The 14,923-nt window shown below is 42.1% G+C and overlaps 1 protein-coding gene across 1 annotated transcript; it reads left to right on the forward strand.

The window, feature by feature from the left end:
* The first annotated feature begins 1,115 nt into the window (after positions 1 to 1,115).
* On the forward strand, positions 1,116 to 14,860 carry snrkb (SNF related kinase b). Its single transcript, XM_042410693.1, has 5 exons — positions 1,116 to 1,462; positions 2,463 to 2,884; positions 3,122 to 3,516; positions 10,227 to 10,368; positions 11,840 to 14,860. Exons 2-5 carry the CDS (start codon positions 2,649 to 2,651, stop codon positions 12,966 to 12,968), a joined length of 1,902 nt encoding a protein of 633 aa, XP_042266627.1. The 5' UTR covers positions 1,116 to 1,462; positions 2,463 to 2,648; the 3' UTR covers positions 12,969 to 14,860.
* Positions 14,861 to 14,923: the final 63 nt, after the last annotated feature.

A 14,923-nucleotide genomic window follows, 5' to 3' on the forward strand; every position in this document is an offset into this window, starting at 1 on the left:
TTCAAACCAAACCAAACCACACCACCAACCAACCCAAACTATTAAGTATTTTTAGCAACAGCAACATCAGTTGACATGGTACCAGTACTAAAACAGACACAACTTAAGAGACATATAACCCCTGGATAGAAAATGCAGTGTTGTCTCCTTGTTCTGTGTGTGTGTGAAAGAGAAAGAGCAAAAGAGAGACTGAAACCCAAAACTCTATCTTTTGTCTGTACGGTATGTTGGCACATGGGAGGGTGCAGTGAAGAAAGAAAAAGAAAAAAAGAAAGAAAGAAAGAAAGAAAGAAAGAAAGAAAGAAAGAAAGAAAGAAAGAAAGAAAAGAAAAGAAAATTAAAGCCACTAGATGGCCCCATTATTCTGCTGGTTGGCCGATAGATGAAACAAAGAGCAGCAGGGATGAGATCATCAAGCAGACTAGAGCAGCTTTACAATAAAACAGTGCTTGAAATCTAATAAAAGGCTCTAAATGCAGTCACCTTTATTTTGAACTTAAAATTCAGTGTAAGGCAATGTCACGTGTGACATCAGATTAAATAAGACAGACCAATAGACACAGAAACAGGCTAACATGCATACAAAAAATAAACTTACATTTACACGAGATCATTAACGGCCTTTTATCTGACACACTGAAACTTCCCATAGCATCAGAATCAGAGCCAGGTTTATTGCCAAGTAGGTTTGCACGTACGAGGAATTTACCTTGGTGTTGTGGTGCATAACACACAAAATTAAGTAATCCCAAATCATATAAAAATGAAAGAAAGAAATTTAAAATAAAAAATGTAAAAGAGATATTGGCTAATAGGAACACTATGTGATTTTTTTTAGGACATTCAAGTCTCTGAGAGCAGGCTAAGAGTATAAATGGAAACAACTTTTTTGTCCAAGTGTTTCCCCTGTAGTCCTCTGAGACCTCTCAAAAGAATCAAGTCATTACAATAAAAACATCCTTGGAATGGAGGTTATTGTGTACATTAGCCTATGATACAGCTCGATACTTCCCTGCTATTTAGAGAAAAAAAACCCACATTAGTCAGTTATATAATTTCTTGGACTTCCGAAGCATTCATTCAGTTATTCAGTCTCTCCACTGTGTACGGAAGGCTCGTCACCGCCGCCGGCTGCTGCTGCGCCCGGGAACGAGCTGGCATGTATTGACGTCAGACGGAAGCCGGGCACACACGCGCGTATGTACGTGCACACGCGCGCACGGGATGTTCTCGTTTGACGAACGAGCGCGCGGCCAGTCACACAAGCCCTAGACTCTGGAGAGCATTGAGGCGAGCGGTCATGAGGAAAGTATGTGCACACATGGACCGCGAACATGGAGTATTATGAAAGAAAGAGAGAGAGAGAGCGCGGTGCTGACATCTTCCACGTTTGAATTCAGACCGCTGACAGAACAAGCAGCTCGCAGCTTCGGGATATCTGCAGGATATTTGCACAACAATGGTAAGTTTAGCTCCGATGTTACTGTGTTTTCATAGCTGTCTGTCCGGTCCAGGAGCCGCGTTATATTCCTGTCGCGCTGTCAGTGTCAGTGAGAGATTGGAGGTGTTGAGCAGCAGCCAGCAGGATGACTACATGCGTATGTGCCAACTCGGGACTGCAGCTGGGGCCAAGTAGAGAACAGCTGGCCTCAACACAAGTGTAGCAGCCCGTAGGCAACATTACGCAGTGTTATGGATCAGATAAAAAAAAGTGCACAGATAAGAATATCAGCTCATATTAACACGGTGAGGCCTGCTAGTGTCCACTTGGGAGAGGGGCTTTAAACATGTTGTGAAAGGCTGCTGCTGTCTTTAATGATGCTGCTATAGTGATAAATAAGTGATGATGATGATGTTGATGAAGTATTGATGATGCGTATTCACAGGGCGAGCGTGATAAAGAAAACAATGAAGTTGACAGTGGTGACTGCATTGATGATGATCATGGTGATGAAGCTGATGATGGCAGATGAACTTGTTACCCTTGGGAAGATCTGATGATGACATCACCAGATCTAATGCCACATTCTGACCCTCTTAGCCAAACTAATGACACACAAACACACACGTGTACACACACACACACAAACATACATTATGGTTTCCTGTTACAGTATTGATTCGACGTGCCATTTGTGCTTGATGGGTGTTATTTGAGATGGAGCCAAACACAGCGTCCTCCACATCACAGACAATAAAAGAATAATTTACTCTCTACTGCTCTCACTGCACCACGGTCCTATACATTGTGATCTACTCTCAACCACTTTATTTAAACTTGTTCTGTCGTTTCTGCCTTCATTAAAAGATGAGAAATATTCTATTTCTGGTCCAGTGCCTGAAGGGATGAGGAATTAGCAGCAGCTGACCTCATCTAAAGCCCTTTTCCCTCTGGGCCAAAGGCCAGAATTATCAACACGGTCATTTTGTCTCATTGTTTTGTCTTTTCTTTGTCCTGCCAGGCGACTCTCCAACAGTGAGGAAGATTTTTGCCCTCCACCCCCTTCCTCCCTCTGTCCCTGACACCTTGACACGACAATTTTCCATCTGCGTTTTCCTCGTATCACTGGCTCCATCTTCCTGAAGCCCTTATTTTCAACTCCTCCTCCAGTCCCCCATACCTTTCAACCCCTATTTTTCTTTCAATCATGGATTCCTCTGGAGAAATAACTTCAGCCCAGGATGGACATCCCGAACTCAGGAGCAGCCCTGGTCGCTGTGATCTCAGCGGACTGTACCATCTGGGTCGGACATTGGGCAGGGGCCACTTTGCGGTGGTCAAACTGGCTCGTCAAGTCAACACTGGGCAGCTGGTTGCTGTCAAGATGATTGACAAGACAAAACTTGATGTCATGGCAACGAGCCACCTCTTACAAGAAGTGAGGTAAAGAATGATATTTATTTAAGACTGAAAAACAAAAGCAGGAGCAGCTTTTTTTTTTAAAAAAAAATCAGATTTAATGGGATTTCAAACAGACTGATTTTAAACCCCAAATAGCTCCAACAGAAGCCTGTGTGTGACCCATCTGAACAAAAAAAGAATGCACTTGTCTAAATAAAAAGTGCTATGAAAAGCTAATATTTCCTCTGTTAAGTAACCGTCATTACTAATTGTTTTCAGGTGCATGAGGCTGGTGCAGCATCCCAACGTGGTTCGCCTCTACGAGGTCATCGACACACCCACCACCCTCTACCTGGTCATGGAGCTGGCCGAGGGGGGTGACCTCTACGACTACATCCTGCGCCACGAGGGAGGCGTGGCTGAAGACACCGCCAAGCGTCATTTTGCCCAGATCGTGCGCGCTGTGGCGTACTGCCATCAGCTCCACGTGGTGCACCGGGACCTGAAGCCTGAGAATGTAGTGTTCTTTCCCCAGCAGGGGGCTGTGAAGCTGACGGACTTTGGGTTCAGCAATTTATTCCAACCTGGGATGATGTTGGCCACCAGCTGTGGGTCACTAGCGTACTCCGCTCCAGAGATTCTGCTGGGAGAAGAGTATGATGCTCCAGCTGTAGGTGAGAAACAGAAAAGTGTTTTTTTGGTGAGGATGCAGGTGTGTTGAAAGTGAAGTGTTGGCTTAAATAAACAAGCACGTGTTGGCGTCTAGTCATGCAAATTTAACTGTGTTGTTGACACTAATATAACAAACAAGCATACATTACATACAAATTATAGCCTGAGGTCACATTCAACATCCAGCATTTAAAATACTGCATCTAAAACCGTAATTAAAGTGACTAAATCTACTTTAGCACAATTGATGCAATTCAGTTATTAATTACTCTGTACTGAGGAGGAAATGAGATTATTGTAGGCCCAACAAGTTTGTCTGATCATTTGACGAAACAGTCTTACCTGCTCTGGAGCTTTCTATCATATACCATGATCCTCATCAGCAGATAGAGTTTGCCCAGTTGTCATGGGAATAGTAGATTCAGTTTTTTTTTCAAAGGATTTATCTCCCATGTTGGCTTTAAAGTTCCCTCTTGACCTTAGAAACAGCAGTTTACAAAGCTGTCCAATTCAGTAGCTGTTCTGCAGCTTTCGATCATATCACACTATTCTCGTCAGCAGATGAGCCGAAATGAGGTCACATTAGTAAGATAACATCAGATTTTTTTGTCAACTGCTGTCTCCAAGGTCAAACTGCTAACGTGACAAACAGTAAATTCATATGACAAATTCAGCTTTAGGGCTGTCATGTTTGTATTTGTACCTATTTGCATGAGCCCATATGTCTATGTGTTCATTACTGTCCCTGTGTGTGTGTGTGTGTGTGTGTGTGTGTGTATGTGTGTGGCCATATTTGTCCCCTTGATCCTGTGTGTGTGTGTGTTTTACCACTTGTGTTCCTGTTCTATTTGTCCTATCATATTTATGTGCTTGTTAGTGTTTGTGCCCATGTATATGAAGTGTATGGATCTGTGTGTGTGTGTGTCGGTGTGTGTAAAGGATTAGTGTGTGTATCTGGGTCAGTCTAGGAAAGCCAGCCAGTCATGAGCCAACTGGGCACGTTCTGCAGTGGAACCAAATACTGCAGCTCACCACTGGCCTCTCACACTGCACAGCAAGCATTTGTGTGAGTGTGAGTGTGTGCATGTGTGTGTGTGTGTGTGTGTGTGTGTGTTAGAGAGAGAGAGAGAGAGAGAGAGAGAGAGAGAAGACAGAGACGGATAACAGACATCGCTGTTTATTCATAGTAAAGTGGCTGGTCCGTACTGCAGGGATGTGTCTGATATTAGAGGTGAGGCAGGCAGACAGATTGTGGGATTTGACATTATAGACACAGAAGAAAAAAAGGGATTTCTTCTGGTGGGGGGGGGGGGGGGACACAGCATGTCCGCTTCAGGGAGGTTGGTGGTCTTATCTGCTTAGCTGGACTAGCCTGGATTTTGGCAGGGTTTGTGCGCTATTTATTCTGGTGACTACAAATGCATCTGCACTGAATACAAATGCAACCCAACTGCAATTAGGAGCTGTTTTTGTAGAAGGGCATCTACAGGTTTTTTCAGTTGCTCTTACACATTATCCTGCAGTGTTTACAACATCCTTGATGGCAAAAATCCTAAATAGAGTTAGATCATTTGAATGAATATTTTTACATTAAGGATGTTTTCTTCATTAGCGAGGACATGACATGTGTATGAAAGCGAGTGGTGGTGAAGAAACACGGCTCACATGCATTTATAACCTCAGCATGACTTATGAGTTGCATTTGTTCCTTTTTTCACGTTAGTTCCTGTTTCTAAAAGCGTCCACACGGAGGGCGTCCATTTAAATCCATTTTATTATATCCTCCAAGACAGTTTTCTGCTTCACTTCAACTGAAGTGCACTTTTCTGTTCTACTCTGATGTGACTCAAGCTTTAGATATCATGATTATGTCATCACTTTGACAGAAATGTACACTACCGTCACCCAAGCCCACAAATGTGTGTGTGATAATCCTGAGCTGCACAGAGGAAGAGATGTCCCTTAGTGATCTCAGCTTAGTAAGGTGACTCATAAACATGTCTATACACACACACACACTCACACAGATAGGCTGCTCTGTCTGTATAAACAGGCTGCTGTTTAATTCACTGTGGTTCCTTCACTGTTGGGAGTCTTAAAGTATACATGTGTACTCTGTTTGAGGACAGTGTGTGTGTGTGTTTGTGTGTGTTTGATGACAGTCATATGATGCAGAGGAGAGACAAGAAGGGCCTCTCGCCTTTGACAAAGATAAACACTGCCTACAGTTACATAATATCTGTTCATTACTGTGTGCATGCATGTGTGTACTGTTTCTGAGCTCTAAGTGTTGACGTCAGGTTCACAGACAAGAAAATGATTTTAAGTCAATGAAAGGTCGTCGCCACAGCTGTAGTGTATGTTCATCTGCTGATTTCTAAAGAAAATAGCCGTTTGGTGAAATGGAACTGGATCCACCTGGTTTGTTATAGACAAGGAGACAATAAATCATAGTTTATTAGTGAATGTGTAAGTTGTGACAGAGAAGTTCTGCTTGGCAACAATGTTATGGAAAATGTCAGATAAGAATGGAGGAAGGCCCACACTGGTGGAGTTTGTGCAAGAGGAACTTCTGCATTTGACAGTTTTTATAAGCCTAGCTGAGTGTCAGCTACACACTGTAAATAGCATTGGATGTGATTGTGATTATTTTGTTGTTTTGTAGTCTAATTGTCTAAATGTCTAAATACTTGTTACATCAATTTAAGGGTTTTTAGTGCAGCTAAAATTGTGAGAAAAATCTGCTCTCTAAAGGTCTAAAACAGTAAATGGTAGTTCTTAGTGTCAGTCCTGTTCTTTTAAGAGCATTGACAGGATGTGTGATTCAAAATTAGTCAGACACAGTAATGAAGCCTGAGGTCAGGTTGGGTTACAGCGCTCTGATGTGCTGTCCATTGTCCACAAAGTGTGATGTATTAAACCACAGCAAAATTTAGAATTCCATGCCTCATCTTTGTCTGGCTGCCACATGGTATACATCACTCATTTCTCTGCTCGAGGGTGGAGAGTGTTGGTTGCTTGGCTTGTAACCTGATGGGAAGAAGCACATGGAAAGCCCCCCGTAATTAGATCAATGAATAGTCGGATAACCAAAGAAGTTTTACAGACAAAACCTCTTTGTCAGTGTGTTCATATCAACCTGAAGGCTGCTGGACTCTTTATATGAACTACTTTTCCAAAGCTTGCAAAGTCCAGATCCAACACACCGTCACTATGTGCGTGTTGGAAATTATAACAACACTGCAGACTTAAAGGGGAAATACTCCAAATAACTGCTTTTTTCCTGAACACATGTTACACTCAGTGGCATCTGTAAAAAGGGGCATGCCACCAATTTTACACATAAAGATCAGTTTACTTGTCATGGTTAGTACTACTCAGCCTTTGAAAGCAATTATATAATGTCTTCTGTGGCTCTGAGGAAGATTTCTGAAGTAGGACAAAATAACTAATGATGATGTCATCACCGTTATCTCAGGCTGGGCGTAAAGAATTCACAATTTTAATTGAAAGCCTGCATTACAAACTGGGGGCACTGAGTTTGAAAGATGCAGCCATTTATCAGGTATGAACAGTCTAACAAAGGATACTATCAAATTGCATTATGGGAAATGTAGGATCCAGTTTTTTTGGAGTTAAGCTCTCACTAGGAACTAAAATTCATGATGTCCTTTGCTGCATCAATTAGATTATTATTTTTAAAAATCAGTTAAGCAAGTCCCCTAACTTTATAAGATGTACTGAATTGCCAGTGTACACCTTTAATTCTGACAAAAAAATCTTACAAAACTATAATTGTTATTTTAAGAAAGTGAGCAAATATTTTATTAACATTTCTTGCATTCTCCATGAAGCTCAACCGATTCCCAAGAAATACTGGTGCTTACACAAAGTCTTTAAAGTAAAGATAAAATAGTGACAATGATGCCTATATTGAAAGAAAAATGCACCTCTGAATGCACACTACATTTATGTACAGTATAATCATTTGCTTCCCATCTCTATCAGGATCATTATATCAGGGTTAGGACATAATCATATTAGAATAATGAAATACGTCAAGATCATGAGGGAAAATGGCTTCATAATTGGTCCAGTTCATGTGATACAATGTATTTTATCAGTGTCTGATGACCTAAATACATCATTTAATAAGTGAAGTCCATGCAGTGGATGCTGGGATACTCCAGTTTTGTCTTCCAAATGTGGTCAAAGAGGGCTGCATTTTTTTGTCCGAACTTGGATGAGCTTTTGGAGTAGGAACGGCTTTGTTGACCCCTTATGACGTATTTTGTCTTGAAATGCACGCTTCAAAAGAGGCGGCCTCTGAAAAGGGCCACAGTTGGACTACAGACCCCTGGATCTTATATCAGCACTTTTATAGTTAAAATTATGTCTAGATTCGGCCCATCCACATCTGGTTTATATGTACTGTGTGTGTTTGTGTGTGTGTAGTTCATGTTTGTACTGTCAGCAGGCCACTAATGCGTGGTGAGAATGTGCGATATTCCCCAGTGAGCAGAGAAAAGTACACTCCCAGCACTCAGTGGCTTCTCCTCCTTCCTGTTGCATAACACTTCTCTAGACAGGAATGAGTGTGCTTGTGAGTGTGCATGTGAGTGTACATTGTATGTGGAGGACTGAGGGCTGTTGTTTGGACCATCATGAGAGTAATGTGGGACAATGGTTGAATGTTCATTACACATGGGACTGGTACGTGTGAGAATGCAAGGATAGATACTGTACAGATCTTTATCACATTATGAAAGAGTACATTTTTGAAACCCTCTTCATCTAATCTAGTTAGGATATTATAATGAAATTAAGTTATTAATGAAAGTTTATTTGCCATTATGACAGTATCTTAACAATTCCACTATAGTTTTAGGAAGCTGCAGATTGTCCAGTGCAATAATGATCCGTATCTTGAAACTTGTAAATAAATAAGTACAAATAAAGTATAAATAGGTTTGCATTAGCAATGATGGTGCATTCTCAATATCGAATGCTGCTTACAGAATACTCAGAGAAGGATGTTGATGTCGACTTTCTAAATACAAATAGAAAATGAGTATTCTTTTCTTTGATGTCTTTCTGCTAGTTTCATAAATGTAGTATCAAAAGTGACAAACTGGGGCACCTCGGACCTTTGTTACTTGTCATACCCCTCTCTCTTGCATGCTAACATTTGCTAATTTGCACCAAACACAAAATACAGGGGCTGAAAGTACTGTGGCTGATGGGAATGTTATTGAGTCATAAACCAAAGCACTGGAGAAATTAATTTCGACCTGCTGGTGGCACTAGAAGTAAATTTAAGAGATGACCAGTCAGTAGAATTCATCTTCTTAGGACCATGAGCATCTGTACAAAATATCCATCCAATAGTTGTTGAAATATCTCAGTCTGGACGAAAGAATGACAAACTGTCATTGCTATCCATAGAGCCACACCAAAAAATGCAAAAGAAAGGTGCTGTAGTTCATAAATAATTGTGGATGCTTTAAGAATGTGTTGAAAATGTGAAGAACCTCTCAAAAGTAAGAAAATCTCTTTAGTTTCCCATCATCTGATATGATCTGACTACAGCAGATCAGTCGCCAGTAGAGAGAAAACACCAAATGTATGAAGAAAGCTAAAAATTGTCAATTGGACCGTTGAGTGGAAATATCACAATAAGTCAATCACTGCTTTATTAAATATGAATGTGCTACTATGTTTTAATCTCTTTTTAGAGGGCAGTGCTCCCTGTAAAGCTCTACAGAGAAGAAAGCTGATAAAAGTTCAAACAATCGCCCTTTCAACGACTCATGAAACTAATGTTACATTAGCAGAAGCAGCATTTTATTAGATATATGATCTGGATTTATTTCTACTGATTCATCACAGTTAACACACAATGTGAACAGAGTGAGCAGTGTTCCTATGCCCAGCGTTTGGGAGAAACAGAAAAAGGAGAGACAGAAAAGAGAGAGAAGGAAAGCAAGATTATTCTCAGAATAGCACAACACCACAACAAGCCCTCTGTTTGTTATGGCCTTCAGCCCTCGGCTCCCTTCCCTCTGCATGTGTGTGCGTGTTTCCTTGAACCGGCCACAGTGTTCTCGACTGGTTCATGAGGACAAGAGAGTGGAGGAGAAGGAGGAGGAGGGGAAGGAAAGGGAGGAGACGAGAAAAGAACACACTGTCAGCGCTGTTGGTCAGCACCAGGAAGCCTGGATGTGTGTGTGTGTTTGAGTCAGGGGTCAAGGTTACCAGGTCCATCCGTGTGCAGTTTCGACACGTAAACCGGACATCCAACTGTTACACATCCACTTCCCTCTCATTTATTTATTCCATGTCATTGAAGAATTAATCTAACCTCGTATAACCTTGTATAACGCTCAGCAGGGAGGCCGCTCTGTTTCTACTTACCCTGACCTCTGACCTCTCTGTGGAGGATGTGGAGAAGGCAAGAGAGAAAATAGAATTTCCACACTGGGATCAATAGACGATCTTTTTATGTAGATTTGTATAGGACAAAATCAGATTTTCAGAAAAAAAACATTTCTGGCTGTTTTCAAATCAAAGAGGAAATATGTTTATATATTGAATATGAGGCTCACAGCTTTCTAAACATGATCAGAGAGCAGAGGGATTGTAGGCTATTTTAATGCCAGAGACGATTTACTATTTAAGGCTCATTTTTCTGCTTTGTGTGTGTGTGTTCCAGATATCTGGTCTCTCGGGGTGATCCTGTACATGCTGGTGTGTGGAGTCCCTCCCTTCCAGGAAACCAACGACAGCGAGACTCTGGTCATGATTCTTGACTGTCGCTATTCCGTCCCTGAACATGTTTCAGGCGACTGCAGAGAGTGAGTACTGATGAATGACGGTGGGGTTAGACTATGGCATTGGTTAAGATCAAGGTTCCTCTCAGACCACAGCTTTAGAATAAAATCTTTTATTATCTTCGCACATTTATTTTTTTGATTGTAAATTGATTCTTCATTTAAAGGCATACTCTCACTCAGAGACATTCTGCTGTAGAATAGATGTGGTGTGTCACCCCGTCTTAAGGAGCTGCTGACCGCAAAATCATCTCATTAGCGTGCGTTTCGGTGGATAATTTTAGTGTCCTAGTTGTCAGAGGCTGCTCCAGCCTGCTGCAAATACAGCTCTTGCTAAAACAGTGAATCACTTGGCATTAAACAGCGAGTGTTAGCCACCAAATATTGGCTGTTCTTTTCTTTAATACAAGAATATCTGTGTCCTTGAACTTTGAACTGTATTTCAATCTTGTCAGAGACCCACGAGCACACTCCTGGAACAAAATACAACTCAAAATACAACTCACACTTAGTTGTGTCTTCTCACATAACCTTCACTCCTGGCACACACACACACACTGTCCTCTGCTCACAGGACGGCAGCGTTAACATCAACGTTTGTTCGGCTGCTGCAAGTCTGGAGAGTTAACAACATTACTGTGACATAAAACCTTAAAATACAGTCTTCCGGATAATTTCATTGTCTCATTTTTTGATCAACAGAGGAATAATCAAAGGAAGAAGTAGATGGTAGGCAAGGGTTTTTACAGATCTATTCAATTCAAATCCAACTGCTATGAAAATCCAAATGTGTGTAGGTTATGTCTAGAAAGTGCTGCAAGCTTTCTATTTGTGACCCATTTTTAAAGATTCATGTCTTCAGCAGGAACAAGCAGGCAACAAACAGGATTGGAAAGTGACAGATAGACTTAACACATTGGTGGTTTTGTCTTTTAATGGGATTTGTTGCCAGTGACAACCAAATTTGTTGGTGTGGTACAAATTGCAACAACAGGAGCAGTACAGCATCCATGTTGAAAGAAACTAAGATATCTGCTTGCTGTTCTTGTTCTGAATCCTGAGTGAATGAACGCCTTTATACACTCATTTCCAGTTCTTCTTCATTCAGCGGTAGTTAGGAGGCATTATGCAGAAATACCCTCAACCAAGTGGTTTGTTAGATTATCCTTGGCCGCAAACACATCCTGGAACATCTGACCCAGTACTTGTCATATGACTTAGCCCTCGGTCATATGATGATGTGTTTGATTTCAAAAAAGGAGCAGAGTAGAACAGAACAACCTTCTGGACATTCAAAACTGATACAAGTTTCAAGATATTTCACTAACAGACATGGTTAACATGTATGGAGATTGCCTAGATCAGATCTAAATCAGTCATTCTCTGTGTCAAGATACTTTGCTTTAATGGCAGATCATCAAAATGTGATGCAAACAAACTGGCTGCTTATATCCTCTCCATAAAACAATAAAACTCTCCCTCTCTTCCCTGTCAGCCTGATCTCCAGGATGCTCCAGAAGGATCCGTCTTGCCGCGCGTCACTCGAGGAGATCGAGGCTCACCACTGGCTGCAGGGGCTGGATAATGCCCTGCTCAGCCCGGAGGCCCCACCCCACTGGCTCTCAGGGGCCCTCTCTCCCAGCTCTCCCCGCTCAGGAGTGCCTGAGTGTGGGGACCTGCTCGCTGCGAGGCCCCCGTCTCAGCAAGCTTTCCCTGGACCTTGGCAGCCCAGCCTCAGCTTCACCCTCCGTCCACCTCTGAATGAAGAGCCTCCTGTCACCAAGAACCTCCCGGCGTTACAGCAGATCTGTGAGGAAGAAGAAGAAGAGGAGGAGGAGGAAGAGGAAGAGGAGGAGGAGGAGGAGGGCAGTCTGGCAAAAGAGGGTGGAGGTTTGGTGTCATCTTTGTTAGTAGAGGAGCTCGAGAAAGAAGCTGAGGAGATGCTTGATGGAGCAGATGATCAAGAGTGCAGGGAAGAGGAAGAAAGAGAGGAAGAGTTAGAACGCTCAGTGGAGATGTTGGAGGAGGAAGAGGAGGAGGTGGAGGTCAAAGCTCAGATGGAGATGGACATAGAGAAAGAAAACAGTGAGAGTGTGATTTCAGACCAACCAGTCAGTCATGGAGACAATCCTGTCAGTCAGAGTCCTGAAATCCCACCATCATCTCTGCCTGGCTTGGGGGTCCCGTGCTGTCAGGGGCAGCCAGACCCCATAAGCCCAGAGGGAGGAGAGGATGAGGAGACAGAACCCAACAACAACACCAACAAACCTCCTCTTCTCCCTGAATCCAACTCCTCTGTCCCCTCCATCCCTGCTCCCTCTGCCAGACTCAGCCTGAACGGGAAGGAAGCTCAAAAGACAGGACAGGAAGGAAAACAAGACGAGAGAACGGAGAAAAGCGGGAGAGATGACCTCTCAACAGACAGATCTCAACCCCACAATGCACTGGGGGCGCGGGATGAGGCTGCTCCGAGGGTGGAGGCAGGGAAACGGCACAGCTTAAAGTTGCGTGAGAGACTGTTTCAGTTCCCTCTCTGTGAAAAAGCTCTGGCCTTCAACATACCGACACACAACAAGCCCAAGATTCTCCCGCTGGCTCAGTACAACTGCTGCCATGTGCTATAAGTGAAGTCAGGCTGAGTGTCGCATGTGATGTGCTGCTGGCTCACTTGGGACATGCAGGCTGTTTAGCAGTCGGCAGGTGGCCGGCTACACAGCACAAACCTTGTGAAGTGGCAAACCACTGAGCTGCCTGCTAAGCCTTCATGCTGCAGAGACCTTGAGGCAAAGGAGCAAAGGCCCTCAGCATGCAGACACCAAGTGTACAGGAAGGGACGTGTAAAGCTTCATACGTACAGACACTCGGTTCTAGCATCGTGCTCATGTAATTAACATTGTGTTAAGCTAGAGTTTGTGTACAGCACAGTAGTTGAGACGTAGTAGAACCTCATCCATTTGCTGCTGTGTGCAGGAGCTACCGTAGAATTACAGTGACGGGGGTGTGTCTGATCTGTAGCTTGGTAGGAACAGTACTGGACCTACAGGAGATAGTGAGACAGAGGACAGATGGGACTTTATATACAGGGTGTCGAGGAGACATAATTACTGCAACAGTTTATTACTGATATAAGCTATAGTCCGTTTTGTGTGTTTAAAAGGTGCCTACTATGATTAATAGGTTTCATACTGTATGTGGCAACTGTGTCACCCTGGTTCTGACTGTAAAACTTCAAAAAGCTCTAAAAGTCAGAATGTTTTAGCACTCAGTAGATCCATGATTATGATCATATTTGATATTATATGGATAAGAATAAACTTTGAACCAGCTTCTGCTACAGAGTAGCACTCGTTTTCTCTTCCCTTTGCACAACCTGCTTCTCTCATTGTTTGAAACTCTTAATATAAGCTCTTATAATGAACGACTGAGACTGTTATGATATGATATGATTTGATATGATATGATATGATATGATATACTGTATAATATATGGCTAAGACTGAGATGAATATATGATTTTCTGTCCTCTTAATCCTAAAGTCGTATTCATTTAATGGCTTGTCCTAACATACTGTATAATAATGTTGAAAGGATCATTGACCATTGATTGGGATGCAGGTCTTCCGTTGTATTTGAGTGCTTATTTTTAATTATACTAAAAATTTTAATAATGTTTGATCATAGTTTTATTTTGGATGTGCAGATATCAAAGCATATGAAGTATCTTGATTTTTTTATAATGTGGCAAAGATATTTTCTCTTAACTCATCCTTAGGGGAGATGTTTGACTTGGTGCATGTTATTACTGATATTTATCACAATATACCTCTATGTGTCTTGGATCTGACAGGACATTGTTCTTGTGTAACTGTAAGTACCTTGAGGTAACCCACTGAATGATGAATGGCACACAGTATGACTGCTGTAGCTGGTAACGTTCTACAAGTGTTTTGGGACCGATGGATAGATTTGTTGGTCATTTTGACCAACTGTCATTGACAAGTTACTGAGTAGTGGAGGGGTCTCTCCATATAGTTTTATTTTACCATATAATGCCTCTGTGTGTTTCTATATTTTCACATGCACACTGTATATGTCCTCAAGAAGAAGTGTAAAGTTTCATAGAGGATCAGAAGGCCAAAGCTGTACAATAAGCTACATTTTCCCCTCATAGCTCAGCAAACAGAGCTTACTCCTGTCAATCACTGCAGCTTCAGGGGTACAACAAATTGGATTTTTAACTTGTGACCTGCGATCGGATATTCTCTGCCTATATAAGGAGTGGATGTCACATGAAATCTGATTATCGCTCACATTTCATCAGCCATGCAAGCATAAAATCTGTGCAGAAGAGGGATAAAATCCCATTATTTGTTCCTGTGTGATTGCAGCCTGTCTCACCCCAGTGTGTCTGTGTCTACTGACCTGCATTGTAATTATAGGACCACGTCTCTATGGAGCCATGAACTTATTTTTCTGTATTTATTTATTAAAATTGATTAAATCAACAGCATGAATGTGTGCAGTGTGTTGATTTCACAAAACATAGAGTAGGATATTGTACAAAGGACTAGAGATGTTT

The sequence above is a fragment of the Thunnus maccoyii genome, chromosome 5 (assembly GCF_910596095.1).
Source record: "Thunnus maccoyii chromosome 5, fThuMac1.1, whole genome shotgun sequence".
Classification (NCBI taxonomy): domain Eukaryota; kingdom Metazoa; phylum Chordata; class Actinopteri; order Scombriformes; family Scombridae; genus Thunnus; species Thunnus maccoyii.

Excerpts from the sequence above, each read along its gene's own strand:
- snrkb (XM_042410693.1), top strand. The coding sequence starts at position 2,649 with ATGGATTCCTCTGGAGAAATAACTTCAGCCCAGGATGGACATCCCGAA. Across the intron at positions 3,517-10,226 it reads GTATGATGCTCCAGCTGTAG|ATATCTGGTCTCTCGGGGTG; the intron begins GTGAGAAACAGA and ends TGTGTGTTCCAG. Across the intron at positions 10,369-11,839 it reads GTTTCAGGCGACTGCAGAGA|CCTGATCTCCAGGATGCTCC; the intron begins GTGAGTACTGAT and ends CTTCCCTGTCAG.